This window comes from Microcebus murinus, chromosome 6 (assembly GCF_040939455.1).
Source record: "Microcebus murinus isolate Inina chromosome 6, M.murinus_Inina_mat1.0, whole genome shotgun sequence".
In the NCBI taxonomy this organism is placed as follows: Eukaryota; Metazoa; Chordata; class Mammalia; order Primates; family Cheirogaleidae; genus Microcebus; species Microcebus murinus.
Window position 1 is genome coordinate 75,490,363 of NC_134109.1, and position 17,932 is coordinate 75,508,294.

Genomic DNA, 17,932 nt, shown 5'->3' on the forward strand with positions numbered 1-17,932 from the left:
TATATCCAATACAGTTTGATCATTCAATTAAAGAATTTTATTACATAAATTTTTTTTCAGATTATTCAAGGTTACTCAGGAAGTCATCTAGACTTCTAGGAAAAAAATCTTTCTTACCTAAACATCTACATAGTTAATACATGACAAATATTTGTAAGAAAAATATTTAGATGCTTTGGTACATTTTATATTCAACGCTTCAACAAATATATGAACATATAAATTCAATAATGGTAGAGCAGTTACAGACGTGTATAGAAACAAAACTTATCACTGGTTGTCATAAGATTCCACAAATATCAACATAGGTAAAATATTCAAAACAGATGAGTCATACACCCTTTGGTGATATAAATCAACTTATAAATATACTGAAATATATTTTTTGAACACATTACTTTTTGGAAAAAGAATCATGAATATACACAAAGATTATTTGCAAAGATTATATTCATAACATTCATAATGATTAAAAATTAATGTATATGCATATAATAGAATATTATACAGCCCTTAATATTATTTTGAAGAAAAGCATTTCCTAAAGTATGTTCTTTTATTATGGGAATACAAATCTCATATGTTATTAATAGGTATGGGATGAAAAAACAACTCCATGTCAACTAAGTTTATAAAACATGGGGATAAACAATGTTAAAGGGTGTCTTTGCTGCAATTTTTCCTAGGCTAATATGCTTTCAAGTACTCAAACAAGGTGAGAGAGTGTGAACTACCTCTCAAACTTATCTATCCACAGGACACTTACATTTCATGGGGGTATTTGTGTTCCAAAAAAGACATATGGGAAATTCTATTGTAGAATGATACTTAGTGACATGGAAAATGTTCATAATATGTTATTTTTGAAAAAGTTTACAAAATAATTTGACATATACCTATGTGTGTATGTATGTATATATGCCAAACAGGTCCAAGTTTTCCACTGAATGTGAAAATACCCTATCAAAAGGAATGAAAAATGATAGTATAAATGCCCTTTCAACAATCAAAATCATCAACATATGCCAGCCCCGTTTTATCTCATCGGGTTTCTAAACCCACACAACAGAATGACTTCCTTCAGAATGGTACTTATATTATTATTATAACTCTCTCTACTCCTGGTCCCCATAGGAAGGAAGTAGACACATAGCCAACGTTACCTAAAAAGCATCAGCCTTCGCTCATCTCGAAGTTTGACAAGATCTTTAAGTGTATTAGTTTTAAAGGATACTGATACAATCTAAGCAATATATTTAAAGAAATTTGGGCTTCTTAGCAAGAAACATCCTGATGTTAGCATAATAATTATTAACAAAACACTTTACTGGCTTCAAAAACCTTAGACGATAATTTTCCTTTAAGGCTCCATTCAGTCCTAACCACAATGTAACTTTTATTAATGGAAGCTACATAGTAACAATGGTGTGAGACCAAATAAACCAAAAGGCTCCACTGTTGCCTGGAGCATGTCAATTAACATGCCACAAAAGTTCCTATTACAAATTAAAACAGATGGTTTTGTGGATTTTATGGCATGCTCACATTATACCCATTGATGGGAATAATTTCCTTTCCAGACTACCCACTGAAAATCTAGTGTCCCAAATTCACTCTAACCAACTTTGGTCTACATTGGAGTCATCTCTACCAGTCATTCTCCATTAAGTTTCCTTTTACAATATGTTTAAGGGGAAAAGAAGTCACTCAATGAATCATTCATTAATCCTCAACTTCCTGCAGACTTTAAATCAAGATTAAACCTTCTCAATCTACCAACCCACAGCTATCTATTCTCTTCTACAACAATCACTATAGTTTCAGCTACTTTTCCCCCACGTTTTATTTCATAATATTCTATTTCTATTTACTATTACATTTTTTCCCACTAAAAATATTCTAAATAAATGTCTCAATTCCACTGAGAAATATAATTTAAAGATACACTTTGCTTGTCATTTTACCACTCTGCTGGTGAACCAAGAACATAAGGAAAAGTATATATTAATGATTCCATACAAGGTAAGTATAATAATTAATTATTATTATACTTCAGTAGAAAAGCTAGAGACAAGATAGAAACTCCAGGGAGGGAAATTATAATATAGCATATAGGCATTATATATTATACAAACATCTTTTAAATACTAAGACTTCTCAAGATAGAAAGCTTGAAAGTCCCACTTGCCTGACTTGCCACAAGGAATAAGGGAGTTTCTTTCCTGTGGTAAGCCTGAAAGGAGAATTTACTTCTCCTTTTATAATATAGAAGTTACAATACAGTTCCCATGCACCCTTAAAGAGTTTTCCAGACCCAGTGGTAGCCCACGCCTGTAACCCTAACACTCTGGGAGGCCAAGGCAGAAGGATGGCTTGAGGTCAGGAGTTTGAGACCAGCCTGAGAGTGAGAATGAGACTCCATCTCTACCAAATTAAAAAAAAAAAATTATCCTCTACCAAAAATAGAAAAATTAGCCAGGTGTGGTTGCTCTCTCTTGTAGTCCTAGCTATTCGGGAGGCTGAGGCAGGAGGATTGCTTGAGCCCAGAAGTTTGAGGCTGTGGTGAGCTGTGATGATGCCACTGTACTCTACCCTGGGTAACAGAGTGAGGCTCTGTCTCAAAAAAAAAAAAAAAACCAAAAAGCAAAAAACAAACAAACAGGAGTTTTCCATTTTGTATTTAAAGCCAGAACTAGAAGATCATTTTCTAAAATTCTTTCCTCCTGAAGAAACAGCTATTACTGATTATCAGAATTGCAGCACAAAATCCTAGCACATTCATTTACCTCTGACTCTCTACAGGATCTGATTCTTTTCTCCCATAACACACTTCTAACCTCTATCTTTCCACATCACTTCCAGCATTACGTGGCTCTTAAGCAGAAAATGAAAGAAAATTCAAATATCTGACTGAAATTACTGCTCACTATTCCAGGGCTAATTCAAGTTAGTTCATTACACATCTGTCCACCAATAAACTTTGAGTGAACTCCTACCATAGGCATAGAGCTGCCCCAAGTACTGAGGAGCAATTAAAGGAAGACAGCAGATATGACTTCTTCTCTCAAGAAGCCTATAATCTATCTATTTAGGGGCATAAAACAAAGATAAAATAAATAGAAAAACATTTTAAAATGATATAAAACTAAAAATACAGTAGACTGGTAGCCTTGAGGAAGGAATGAAGGAAGAAAAACAAGGAAGAGAGGAAGAGAGGGAAGAGAGAAAAGTGCTGCTAGATTCTAATTCAACTTAATTTATAGGATGCCTATTCATACCAGGAACTATGATTAATGTTTTCACATATTATTATTCATTTAATTCATTTAAAATAAAAGTAGTACAAAAGCATGGAGCCTGGAAAGAAGTAAAGGAGATGATAAAAAGATCTTTCTAGAAGATTCATGTGAGAAGGAGTAATACATAAAGTTAGGACAAGTGCTAATCGTTGTTCCCTCTTACATTTTAGCAGTTAATATCTTCAGTTTTATAGGTATAACAAAAGAGCAAAAAAGCAAATTGGTGAAAAAAATATATATATATTTAAGTTCTGATTGAGGAATTTCATTAGGATAAAAAATGAAAAAAATACTCAAAGTGAAGTCTGTAGATTATATGTGGGTGCCCTTATCACCACAGAGATATGAAAAGTAGCAATGTATTGTTTTGTGCTTCTCACAAGTCTCACATTTTTGGCTTATATCTAGGATAAGTGAACTGCATCCTGTTGATGATAAAATTCATGTATCATTTATCATTATATTAATATGTCTTACTTCCCAAGCTCCTAGAGGCATGAGACTATATCTTACGTACCTCAATACTGCCTGCAACACTTAGAGATGTGGTTTGATGGAATGGCAGCTCCGAAGTAGGAGGATTCAAGTCTCAACTCTGCAAGTTTGTGCTAGCCCTTTCACTTTGAACAAACACAAAAACTCTGAGCTTCAGTATCCCTGTCTATTAAAAGTAAGATTAACAATGCCCTTCTTTAGGAGTTATGAAAATTAGAAGATATATTAAGTAAAAACACTTAACACTAACTTCTATGAAGAACATAGCATCTAAGAGGTGCTAAATATATATTGGTTCTTTTTTATCTTTGCATACTGAATATAATAGAATATAATTATTTAATATGAAGTTGGAGTTTCAGCCATTTAGGCAACTTCCCAATAAAGACATACACTTACCTTGGTTTTCAGCTGGTCTTAGATTTGCTAAAGCAACAATCTGATGCCCAGCAGCAATGCACTGCATCATATTATAACAGCTGTCCTTTCCACCACTAAAAAATAAATTGATAAATAGATAAATATCACGCCACTGACTATTATTCAACATAGAATCACTAGATATCAAAATAGAATACATTATTTACTCAGCTTTTCAGAATATATGAGGACTGTTTCACAATCAGAATGCGAAAAAATCAGGCTGGATGTGGTGGCATGTGTCTGTAGCCCTAGCTACTAGGGAAGCTGAGGCAGGGGGATAACTTGAGCCCAGGAATTAGAGATTACAGTGAGCTATGATTGCACAACTGCACTCCAGCCTGGATGACAGACTGAGGTTCTGTCTCTAAAAAAAATATATAAAAAAATTAAGATTAAAATTAAATAAATTAAATTCTAAATCATAAGAAAACTGAGTAAACAAATCTTCATGTCTCAGTATGCTACTCATAAGAACTTAAGAAATTATATGCCATTATAACAAAGAACAAAACAATTCTAGTAAACTCTGGTTTGTGACAGTGGCTTTACTTAACATACAAAGTGCTTTGCAAATAAAAACTGATTTAAATTTATATCTCAGCTAAACACTTCTTATATATGCTCCTTAGATGAATTTTTTTTTATGAAAAAGTAGAAAAACATCTATTCTGTTCCACTAGAAGGAATCTAACAACTGGTTACCATCAGCAATTAAACGATCAAATTAAAGATTTGAGTTCCAATCTAATGTCAAAGTTTGACATGCCTGGGGGTTTCAAATTCTGTAGAGATAAAAAGCAAAATGTTGAATTACACTGATGATGTTAAATATCAGTACAATCAGCCATCACTGTATATACCTTACATACACACAGACACAGACACATACACACATCATATATATATGATGGCAGCAGAGTAAGACTTGGGCTGTAAATCTAGTAACATACTGAAAGGAACTTCTACATTTTGATTCCAAATCAACCTAAGGCAGAAGCATATCACTTAATCAAGGCAAGAGGCACCTCATCTATAAAAAGGTTGAGTGGCAATCTATATGCTATTTTGGTTTAATATTCTACTCCTTCCCACTATACATCTTTCTCTTCTCATTTATTAATATTATTGCCTCTCTATTTTTTTCTCCTTTTTATTTTTCTTCCTGTTTCCCTTCTTCCTGACCTTTGCTTAAAATCTGCAAATGTAACCCTAGGCAATATTTAGTTTAGACCTATTCATAGCCCAGAAAACTAAAAGAAACTGCTGATTCCAGAAGCTGGACCTTTTTGCCTTTAATTTTAGTTCTCCACATTCACCTGCCTTTACCACCTTCCCATCAGTAACAACTCTCATTCCAGAACTTCTCTTGGGAAAGGAGAGTGCAAGCGGCAAAGTGAATTATAAAAACCCATGCTCCCTTTCTCTTCTAAGTATCTTTCACAACTTCCCCTATTGAACCTCATTACTCTACTTTCCCAGAACAAGAAAGATTTGACTAATTCTTTTGAATATTAAAGATTGAAAGGCATCCATCCAGGATCAGAACATCCTTATAGTGCATTTTAAAATATGCCAATATTTCAAATATGGTTTTAAAGTAGTATTTCCCAAATTATGTTCTGTGGAACACTAGTGTCCAACAAAATGTTAACCGACTACACTAAGGACAAAAGGTTTTCAAAGTCAAACAAGCTTAGGAAATGCTGAGTACCCTACTCTCCTCTTAAGAACTTCACTAAGTACATAAGTATATATTAGGTGAGAGGTCCTACAGAAGATTAGGGTTTTAGTTCCCAACCCTGGGATACTAAACTAAGTTATTCAATGTGCTTGAGTTTACACACTTCATTATAAAACTAGAGAAAGGCCTGTCTAGACAATCCTCAAGGTGTCATTCAACTATAAAATGCAATGACTCACTCGTTTATTTATTTGGAAAACAATGCTCTTATGTTTTAAAGATATTTAAGAACCTCAGTTTCACTTGTTCCCTAAAACACACATATCCCATCTCTCACTGATGCAGACACACAAATAGCAAATACATTCACTATGTTCAGGTTTAAATGTATATGCATGTATATATATATGTGTGTGTGTGTGTGTATAAAATACATGATTATATATAATACATAATATATAGACATATATATCACAGCACATATATATGTATTCTTATGTTTCATACAGCTTATCTCCTAACATTTATACAGCTCTTACAGTTTAGCAAGAATTTTCCAACATTGCTTTTTGTAAATTAATTTTTTATTATAAAAGTAGTATATGCACATTATAGAGTATTTAGTGTAATGGACTGCACCAATCTTCTTTTCTCCTCCCCTCCTACACTTCTAAATCTTCAGATAGTGTGCATTACTTCAATCGTTAAACTTTTGGCAGACTCAATGTGAATGTGAATTACTCATTTCCTGGGCTACTTCTAATTCTTATCTATCTAGACTAAATGAAAACCACAATGGTTAAAGCTTAATCATTCACTTTACAGAGGAAATTTACTGAATAACAATAATTACTATGACATTATTGTCCAGTCTCCTAAAAATGACATTGAAATAGAAACAAATGGAATGTTCCACACACTGCAGAAGGGTTTGGAATGTCATATCAATAATCCTTAATAGATCAATACTGTCAGCTAGTATCAATTACCGAGGGTATTGAATTAAAACGTTTATGGAATCTTCAACGGGATTACAAAAGTAAACGCATCGTCGCAATGGATCTCAGACACTCTACACGGTTCCATGGATCATGTAACAAATATTTAAGTAGTCTACGGTATCTTTTTAATGTTGCTAGCGTTCCCTTCCCTTTTGCCTTAGTTTCTAGATTGAGTATGAAAATGTTTAAACTGGCCTGTTTGGGGCTTGTCAGTCACAGCACTTATTTAGACACCTAAATAGGACTGGGTTACCACAGATTTCAAACTCCTTTTGGAATAAGGAGTATTTTACCAAAAGGTCACTCTAAAGCAATAAGGAGAGTCCGAAGCCAAGGCAACTAGAGCTAGCATAAGATTAGTTCAATTCCGTCTCCACCACGAGATAAGAGATTTCGTCTATGTACTTTAGTCCTAAAGCAGAAACACACGGATGCCATAAGCAATCCACATCAGTCTTGCTGAGCCACACACGGGACAGATGACAGAGGGGTGGCCTTCTGAGGAGGGAGAGGGACAGATGACAGCTAGGGAGGAAGGCAAGACACCCAGGACCCAGTTGACTGAAGGGAACTACACTACAGGACGGAGCGAGGGTTATTAACTGAGGAAGTGGAGTCACGGAGTGGCTCTCAAACTTCATGCCCCGTTAGAGCTTTCAAAAATGAGAGGCCAGGCTGCACCGGAGTAATTAAACCACCGCCTCTGTCAGGGGGACCCAGGAGTCCGTACTTTTTTGAAGTTCCCCAAGTGAATCCAATGAGAATCCCAATTTGAAGGCCGGAAGACCAGAAAAGCCGCCACTGACAGAGAAGAGGAGGAGGAGCGCAAGCCCAGGACCGGGAGACTAGCGGACCGGGCAACAGCCTGAAGGCTCCGCCTCTTCCTGTGGCTCTGAGGAGGTGCCGGCCCCCAACTCTCGGCTCCGGCAAAGACACTCTCCCTTTTGGCGCCAGCGGTGGCAGGAAGGGACGAGACGCTGGCCAGGGAGGAGGGAGGCAGCTCTGGCGCCGAGTTACCTGATCAGAGCCGCGACCCTCATGCTGGGCGCAGTGCGCGTGCGTGCGGCGGGCGCGGGCGGGAGCCAGGAGCTCGTCGCTGCCGCCGCCGCCGCTCGCATGACGCGCCGGAGGGCCTTACCTGGGTGTTCGCTCCGCCGCCTGTCCGTGGACTTGTGTTGTGGCCCCTGTGGCTCACTGCGGGTCACCTGAGCGCAGAGGCTACGACACATTGGTGCCTTGTTCCTGTAGCAGGGACATCGCGGCCCAGAAAAGAATGATGTTTAGGCACGGCCTAACCACCTAAGTGAGGGCACTGAAGCTGCCAGGGGAAGGGCAAGGCCCTGTCACAGAGCCCAGTCCTGGTGGCGCTGGATTTATTTTGGTAAGAGGAGGCTCAAAGTCATATAAACTGCAAATTGACACATTTGTGGATGTGCAAAGGGGGAGAAAGCTTGCCCTGCTTCCTTCACCCATCACTAGAAACTAACTGTACACTTTAGCTTTTTAATTTATACCTCCTGCGTCCTCCAAACCCGGGAGCCCCTCAGAGGCTGTGACAACTTTTAAATTTGGGGCTAGCCTCCTGACCTCCAGGCCTTTTGTGGTTTTGGCCCTCTGTCAAATACAGAAGCTGGGAGGCCTATTGAGGTTCATAACCAAAAAGCAGTGACCTTGCAGAAGGAAAATCTAGCTTCTAAGTTCATTCACCAAGTATTTTTTGAGTGCTTTTCATGTACCAGCCACTGTTTTAGTGTCTTGGGATACAACCGTGATAAAACAAAGACCACTCCCTTCATGGAGCTTAAGTGGTAATGGGGAAGGCAGACAATATACAGTTTAAAATGTATATAGTATGTTAAAGAGTGAGAAGTGCTATGGAAAAAGAAAAAAGATCAAGGGGAATCGGGAGAGGTGGAGGGGAAAATTGCAGAATTAAACAGTGTCAATATAGGTCTTACTGACAAAGGAGGGTTGAGCTGATTTGAAGAGAATTAGCTGGGTATACAACTGAGGGTGTGCTCCAGGCAGAAGAAGAAACCAATCTACAGTTCTAAGTGCTTTGTGTGTTTGTGGAAGATCATGCAGGATCAACTTAGCTGGAGCAGAGTAAGTAAGGCAGAGAGTAAGGGGAGATGAGTTTAAGGTAATGGAAAAAGGGGGAAATCATTTGCAGTCTTGTAGGCCATACAGGCTTATGAAAAGAACTATGACTTAAAGGATTATGATGTACAGTATTGAGAATGCATCAATTAGGAAGCTATTGCAATAAACCAAGAGAGCAAGCATGGATCTTAGAACCAGGATGATCAATTTGGTGAGAGAGGAGGATTCTATAGAGCTGTGGATTCCAGCTCTATAGAGCCAATAGAATTGGATAGTTTAGATATGAGATGTGAGAGAAAGAAAGCCATGAGGAATGATGCCTCTGTCATGAATTAAATAAGTTAATATATGTAAGAGACTTAAAATGATACAGGGTACATAGTAAACATTCAATTTTATTATACTCTCATTAGCTTCAGTACTCAGTATGGGTGGCTAGCACAGTGACAGTCTACACATCAGTTTCAGCATCAAGAATCACAGTTTTAAAATTCTGCAATTGGCCGGGCGCTGTGGCTCACGCCTGTAATCCTAGCTCTTGGGAGGCCGAGGCGGGCGGATTGCTCAAGGTCAGGAGTTCAAAACCAGCCTGAGCAAGAGCGAGACCCCGTCTCTACTATAAATAGAAAGAAATTAATTGGCCAACTGATATATATAGAAAAAATTAGCCGGGCATGGTGGCGCATGCCTGTAGTCCCAGCTACTCGGGAGGCTGAGGCAGAAGGATCACTCAAGCCCAGGAGTTTGAGGTTGCTGTGAGCTAGGCTGACGCCACGGCACTCACTCTAGCCTGGACAACAAAGCGAGACTCTGTCTCAAAAAAAAAAAAAAATAAAAAAAAATAAAATAAAATAAAATTCTGCAATTATGAATATTTACCAAATGAGTCAAATATTTTAAGGAATTTATGGTCTAGTTAGGAAGATAAATATATTAAAACATTCATGATACAAGAGAACATATTTTGAAAATAACAAGTTATGTAATGCATATGGCAAGGGTCCCATAATTCGAACCCACAGGGTAAAAGCTAGAATAAGGATGGGACTTGAAAGATGAGCAGAATTGAACAGGAGGAGCAGGTGGACCTTCCAAACAAAGGCAGCCAAACAGGAACCAATGTGGTGTGTTTAAAAGCAGAGACTAACCTGACAATTTTGGAGGGTATGTTGGAGAGAGGAGACAATAAGTTGAATAGGAGGATGAGGCCAGATTATCCAAGTCATGGAAACCCAAAATGTGGAATTTCACCACTGGGCATGTTACTCTGGCTGTTTGCCATCATTTTTCAGAAGATTGTGTCAATTAGCAATAATTAACATGGTAAATGACTTTGATAAAATAGATACTCCCAAAGATGCCTCTTATGTTTTCTCCTAATGGATATCTTTTCCTTCCCAATTCCCAAGAGATATAGGGAGAAGAGGTTCTAAGGTTATATTCCTAAAACTATATCCTTAGGATTGTGATATTTTTGTTTCTCTCCAGTATCTGGGCTCTGTAAGCTTCATTTTAAGACATCCTCAAGGAACAAGTTTATTACAATGTATATATCCTGGGGTTAAACTTTATATTAGAAAATATGTTGAGGCCATTCCCCAAGGTCACCCAGTTTATAGCTTGATAATATTGCTCTCTCCTTCTGGATTTATCCTAGCACCTTTGTATTAAGTATCTCTCCTCCAGGTCCTTGTTACCCCCCTTGAAAAAGACTTCTCTTAGCACCCACTCCTTCTTTTTAAAAGCATTCTACCTGAATTCTGTCAATTAATGAATTTTTCTGGTTACCTGATGTAACACTGCTATATGTGTTGTCTCTTCTTAAAAATTTTTGTATTTCTTCACATCAACGCATTTCCCTCAGAATTACCATGGAAGAATCTATGCCTGAATATTCCATCAAAGCCACCGTAAAACTTGAAGTTAACATGCATTAGATTGGTCTTGACCTGGCCATCAGAGTTATTCTTAGATGCATACATATTTTCGGAGAAGTTTCTCAAGAATAAGGGGACTTCAAAAAGTTCATGGAAAATGGAATTAAGAGATAAAAATGAAAAATATAAACTATCTCACAACATAAGCTCCATCAAGGTCAAGACAACGTTAGTAAGTGATAATGCCAGTTATTTAGTCCATCCCTGAAAAACTAAGGGTCCTGTGAATTTAACCATGTCAATGCACTCATTTTTACCTTATTAGCTGAAGAAAAATGAGTGCCCTTTAAAGATGTTTTTAAGACTAGAAAACAAAAAGAAGTCAGAAGAAACCAAATCAGGACTGTGAGGTGGATGCCTAATGATTTCCCATTAAAACTCTCAGGATATTGCCTTGTTTGATGAGGAATGATCAGAAGCATTGTTGTGGTGGTGAAGGACTCTCTGGTGAAGCTTTCCTGAGCATTTTTCTGCTAAAGTTTTAGCTAACTTTCTCAAAACATTCTCATCATAAGCAAGTGTTGTTGTTTTTATGGCCCTCAGGAATTCAATAAGCAAAAATGCCCTGAGCATCCCAAAGAAAAAAATTTCTTTGCTTCTGACCAATCTACTTTTGCTTTGACTGTACCAGTTCCATCTTTTGGTAACCATTGCTTTGGTTGTGTTTTGTCTTTCGGATAGTACTGGTAAAGCCAGGTTTCATCTCCTGTTGCAGTTCTTCTAAGAAATGCTTCAAGATCTTGATCAGTCTTATTTAAAATTTCCATTGAATGCTCTGCTTTTGTATGCAGGTGATCTGGGCCCAATAGTTTTGGCACCATGGGGTGGAAAGTTTGCTGAACTTTAATTTTTCAGTCAGAATTATGTAAGCTGAACCAATTGAGATGTCTGTGGTGTTAGATATTGTTTCTGCAGTTAATCATTGGTACTTTTCAAGAGGGCATGGACAAGATGAGTTTTTTTCCTTACAAATTGATGTGGATGGTCTGCTGCTTCAAGCTTAATCTTCAACGTTGTCTCATCCCTTCTTAAAACGATTTATTCGTTTGTAAATTGATGACTTCTTTGGGACACTGTTTCTATAAACTTTATGTAAAACATCTATGATTTCTCCATTCTTCCACCCAAGCTTCAACATAAATTTAATCTTTGTTCTTGTTTCAATTTTAGCAGGATTCATATTGCTTTGACAGGGGCTCTGTCTAAACTGATGTCTTATCTTTACTAGGGCCTCAGCTAGATCCTGCTCAGCTATGTTATAAAAAGTTAGTACAAGTTTATTTTGGTGCAAAAATTTTTTGAGATCTGTATATCTCAAAATGACTGAACAAAACCAGAGCATTCTTGACTCCTGAAAAAGGTCTGTTAGAAACTAAAGATTGGGCTATGTTCTAACTTTTCCCATGTGCATCTTTCTTACATCATTCTAATCACCTGTGGCTGTCATTTTCTTTTGCTGAAATTTGAAAACAACACCCAGTGTGTCAGTTGCAGGTTTCTGAGAAGCAGATGCCAAAACAATGTTAGATGTGCAAGAAATTGATTAGAGAAAATGCCTATGAAGGATAAAAGGAGAAGGAGCAGAAGGCAGGAAGACTCAGATTAGAATGTAGGCTTAAAAAGGAAAAAGCAGAAAAAGAAAGAAGAGTGAGTAGAAAGAGTCCCAGTTTCAGTGTAATTCTGAGAATCTCAGCCAGCTCAATGGGGAGTCCTAAGCCAAAGTTATCCATTAGAGGAATTACAAATTGGGCAGGAATGGCCTAGTTCTAGTATCTTTGCTATGCTTAGTCATTGTCTGAGAGCAGTTCAGGAAAAGCTTAGTCTGGTGCAAACTTAGTGGTGGATCCAAAAGTATAGCAGTTGGAGACTATAAATCAGTTCATAACAATATTCATGATGTAGCTTCTCCATGATTTCTGTAAACCCCTCTTCCTAAGGCTAAGTTTAGAAAAGAAAGGTTAATGGAATGAACTATGTTCTCTGTCATTGCAGTTAGTCTTCAAATACACTGGTATTTATCCTGTCTTCACTATCTACTCTCTATTTCCCTCATTCTCGGTTATCACTTCAGTAGATCTTGTTGACATACATGGTGGTATTACCTAAACATTCATTCCTAAGGGGTCTTAGGCCTTGGTCATCATACTCTTCTCAGTCTGAGGCTGCTATATGTGTCCAATTCACAGTTACAATTGGAATGTGTAATTGGGAATAACAAGGATCACCCAGTGGATCACCTGGGTTCCATGTGTATTTCTCCTTGTCCGCAATGTGTGAAAGCAGCCCAACCTCCTCATACTAATCAATTATCCTTGGTTGCTAGACCCTTGGTGCAAAGAGCCAAAAGTGTCCTACACTATACACAGCTTATAGTTCAATGGATCCCTAATCTGCCCCCTTGCAAGAGAGAAAAACTTTTGAAGACCAGGACCTCCAACACTGCTTAACCCAGAGTAGTGAGAGGTGAAGCACAATGTTTCACAGTGGGCCACTGGGAGAAATTATAAATGGAGTCATTCTTACTTTCACCCTTTCATTCCCAGATCCATGTATTCTTTCTACTAGAGACACAGTGCCATACAGAAATCTTTGATTAGTGCCTATACTAAATACTGAGGGATGGCATGCCATCCTTGCAGATTATTGTCTCTGAGTTGTTGATTTAGCTGTGACTTTAGTAGGTCTTTCCAGTGCTCTATGAAGGGCCCACTTCATCTAAATAGTACAGTATATGATACAATAATTAGGCCCCGGGGACATGACCCACTTCTGTACCCCTTTTTCTATGAAGTGGATTTTCTTGTGGATGCTCTATCAAGTAGGATCCCATGCCTGCAGAGACCTTCTGCTAGTATTGTGGCTAGTACCTAGGCTGTGCAGACAGGAAAGGCCAGGTTCTAGTACCTCCACTATGAATAATCAAAGTCTGAGAACAGCTAGGGGAAGCACGGCTTGATGTGAACTCCACAGTGGATCCAAAGGCATGGAGACTAAAAACAGTCAGCTGTACTTTCTGTGGCAGGTGCTTTTCTAGGAAAATCTGAATGGGACACTTCTATAGTTGCCACACCAAGACACAATGACTCTCATGAAAATCACTTAATGAAGAGCAGAAAATACTCCTTATTTCATATTGTGCCCTGCTGAAGCAAGAAATGTACAATGAAGAGTTAATTCAAACTAAGAATAGCATTTTAAGGAGAGCTAACCTAAATTTGTGAAAGTCTAAATTATTTTTAAGGAAATGTTTTCATTTACTTCCACACAAACATACTAATTTTGAACATACAATGTACTTATATTGACTCCTGGCATAGTGTTTTGAGAAGACTCATAAGTAAACAGGAAAAAAGTATTTTTAACTATTAATGGTATTATCCATTTGCTTATATGTAATTGCCCAAATTTCAAAATCGGGTGGTTTAGGAAAGCTCCTATATTCATAGTTTTCCATGTGGATAATGTAAAAGTAACTTCAGCCCAGTAAATGTCAATAAGCTAATCGATTTTTATCAATACAGTCTACAATAATTCTTTTTGCAATATATTGAAATGACTTGCCCAAGATTCACCTTACAAAGGCATTGCGAGTTCAGTTCCTATAGTGTCAAACTGTATATACAATGACTATGGATTAGCTTGTAGGGCCAACATAATAGGTGAACTGAAAATCAGCCTCAAGAAACCTCAGTCATTTGCCAGTTTACTTAAGGGAAATTCTCCATAGCCAAACACTGTTGCTGGTAATAAAAAGTTGCAAGCTGTCACTGGATTCTGCTTCCTTGGCAGTACATCTCAGTGATATACTGATTGATAAAGATTCAGATAATCAAATCAAGAATGCTGTAGGTGGTTACTCCTCAGAAATCTTGAAAGGATTTAAGCATATTTTCCCTGAAGTCATGCCATACAGGAAGCCATCAGAAGGTTGCCCAGTAAGGATTCAAGAAAAAAGGGAATTAAGTAATTATTTGCAACATAAATTTAAGGGCATCAGGATATGAGTGTCTGATGTTTCTATATTAATAATTACAGCTTGGCCAGTCACTCATTTAAATATCACAGAAAATTTATGAAGTAGAGTCCATTGTTATTCTCATTTGCAGATAAGGAAACTGAGCACAAAGAAGTTAAATGGCCTTCCAAAAGTCCTAGAGCTTATGGTAGAACCAGGATTCAAACCCAGGCAGTCTAACTTTTAACTATACTATATCTGCCTTGAAATAGACAACTGGTTATTTTGGCTAAAATATTCTATCCCTAAGATATATTTGGTAGGGTATTGCCATCATTGACCTCTTGAATCTCCTTTTTCTATGCTTCCAAGCTGACCAACCCTTTTTCTGAAACACATAAATTATTGTATTATACAAATTGACACATGAGATAATTGTTAAGCATTGTAGACCTGTAGTCTTTTTTAGATATCTTTTTCTTTATTCCGTAATGGAGAACAGCAAATTCAAAAGCTGTAAAAACCAGGCACGTAACAAAAATAAGGGTAGTGTCCTGGTAAAGACAATTTGGATTGGTGAGAACTGTGGCAAACCACTGCTCACTAATCACTTGGCTCTAGCTGCCCTATGCAAATGTAGACCCACTGTTATCAGATCTTCTAATTTTTCAAGAGGCGACAAAAATCTTTATTTTAGGTAGCTCCTTTTTCTTAAGGTTGGAAACTAATTTTTAAAATTGTAAACACAATCGTGTACACTAAATAAAACATATTTGCATGTGTGTTTATTTTACAATTTAACTTTAAAGAGAAATCTTTATTTCTTATCTCAACTAATACTTATTGATGGCCTATTATATGTTCATTTATATTTTGCATTCACATATGTACAAAAATGTACAAGAATGTCCATTGTAGCATTTTTTTACAAAATGGAAATAAAGCAGGGACTTTGTGTTATTAATTTCTAGAAAAATTCTGGCATATAATAAGTAATATATATTTGCTGAAAAAAATCTATAATCTAAGTGTTCATAAACAGAACTGGTTAATTACATTATGGTAACTCCACACAGTGAAATACTATGTAAAAGTTAAAGAAAAATGAAAAATTCTCCAAGACATATTTTCAAGTGTAAGAAGCAAGTTGCAGAAAATGTTTCCATTTGTATTAAAGCAAAATTAAACATATATATGATATGCATAAATGAAGTAGATATTAAAAGCTCTAGAAAGTTATATACTAAACTATTACAATGTTACTTCTGGAGAGAAGAATAAAAGGTGGGACTTTACTTTTTATTTCATATAAAAAAGTAAATTACTATTTAAAATTACTATTTTAGAAGAAAACATGAACATTTATTGTACATTTTAAAAGACTAAGTATTTAGCCCCATCAATAAATTAATTAAAATACAACAATCATGTGATATCATTTCTTAACTTTCAGGTTAGCAAAGATTAAAAAAAAAGCGACTAAGGACAAAGACCAATGTTGGCAAGAATACAGAAAATAGAACAATCTCATGCTCTATTGAGAAGTAAATAAAACTTAGGTATTGCATATTAAATCTTTAATCTGTATACACTCTGACAAAGCATTCTCATTCATAAGGATTTATCTTAAGAAGATAATTGGAAATTGTACAGAGATCCAAATACCAAAATGTTTCTTGCAATGTCATTTATAATATTTAAGTATAAAAAACAAGTTAATACCAATAATTAGGGAATTGATTAAATGTACCATAATAAAAAACTATGAAACCATTATAAAGGGTGATGTATACCTATATTTATTAGCATGCAACTGTATCCATGAGATGTACTATGACAAAGAATATAAACACACTTATATACATAGCCAAATATGTGGGAGACAGTGCAGGATCATGATTAAACACTCTGGAGTCAGACTCTCTCAATTTGAATTCAAGCACTGCCACTTACTAAGCTTTGTAATTTGAGACAATTTACTGAAACTTTCATTTCTTTAGTTTTGTTAACTATAAAATGGAGTTAAAATATCATCTTCTACATATAGTTGTAAGAAATACTCCATAACATACTCTATTATTTTATGTAAAGAGGTATCTGGAAAAAAATTATCAACATGGTTGTCTCTCTGTGGTGAAATTAAATGGATTTATTTGCTTTCATATATATATCATTTGAATTTTCTGAAATGAATTCATATTATATTTGTAAATAGAGCAGATGATAGTTGGAAAAATGGATGATTACTAAGAAGGAAGGGAGGATACCTGACTGCTTCAGGCTGGTCTCACAAGTAAGCAATACTTTCATAAAGTTATAAAGAAGTACAAGGTATAGTCTTCAGCTCTATAGATTCAAAAACTCTACTATGTTATCCAGTGTAGATAAAACTATAGGGAACTGATGGAAACTGCAAATTCATGGAAGACTCATTAATAAACCAGAATGTATATAAGTCAGCTCATTCTTTTATAAATAGTAAAGCACAAATTAGAAATGCAACTCTTTTTATTTTTATTTTTTTCTCCAGGGGAAAACATGAACACGGTCCCCCACTACCACAAGTTATGTAGTAAAATTTCCTACATTTGGGGAAATTTCAGGGGGCAGTACATCTGAATTAGGATAGATAAGCCTTGCTCTGGAAAAACCACCTTCACATTCATGGTATCTCACCTACCAGGTAAGTATACAGATACAACTATTTCATCAAAACCTTGCTTGATAAATTAAAACCACAATGAAATCCTAATAAGTACATAATAGGACAGCTAAAGTTTAAAAGACTGACAATACCAAGTGTTAACAAGGCTATGGAGCAACTAGAACTCTCATACATTGTTATTAATAGTAAGAATGCAAAAATGGTATAGCCTCTTTTTGAACATTATGACAGTGCCTCCTAAACGCACTTTATCTTATGACCCAGTGGTTCTATTCCTAGGTATTTACCCCAGAGAAATGAACACATATGTCCATGCAAAAATGTGTATGTAAATATTCATAGTAGCATTATTTCTAAGGGTCAAAAAAATAAA

At 36.3% G+C, this 17,932-nt stretch overlaps 1 protein-coding gene and 1 non-coding gene across 2 annotated transcripts in view; both read right to left on the bottom strand.

Moving 5' to 3' along the window:
* DPH6 (diphthamine biosynthesis 6) overlaps nt 1-8,015 on the bottom strand; it is a 175,115-nt gene extending 167,100 nt beyond the window's left edge. Inside the window, exons 1-2 of the mRNA XM_012766346.3 lie at nt 7,917-8,015; nt 4,194-4,288 (exon numbers count right to left, since the gene is read on the bottom strand). Of these exons, the coding sequence (XP_012621800.2) occupies nt 4,194-4,288; nt 7,917-7,939 (118 nt within the window). The 5' untranslated portion in view covers nt 7,940-8,015. The remainder of the gene's footprint in view (nt 1-4,193; nt 4,289-7,916) is intronic.
* A 9,406-nt stretch (nt 8,016-17,421) lies between these two features.
* On the bottom strand, nt 17,422-17,585 carry LOC142871567 (U1 spliceosomal RNA). The gene has a single exon (XR_012919825.1). It is a non-coding gene; the product is annotated as a U1 spliceosomal RNA (small nuclear RNA).
* Nucleotides 17,586-17,932: the final 347 nt, after the last annotated feature.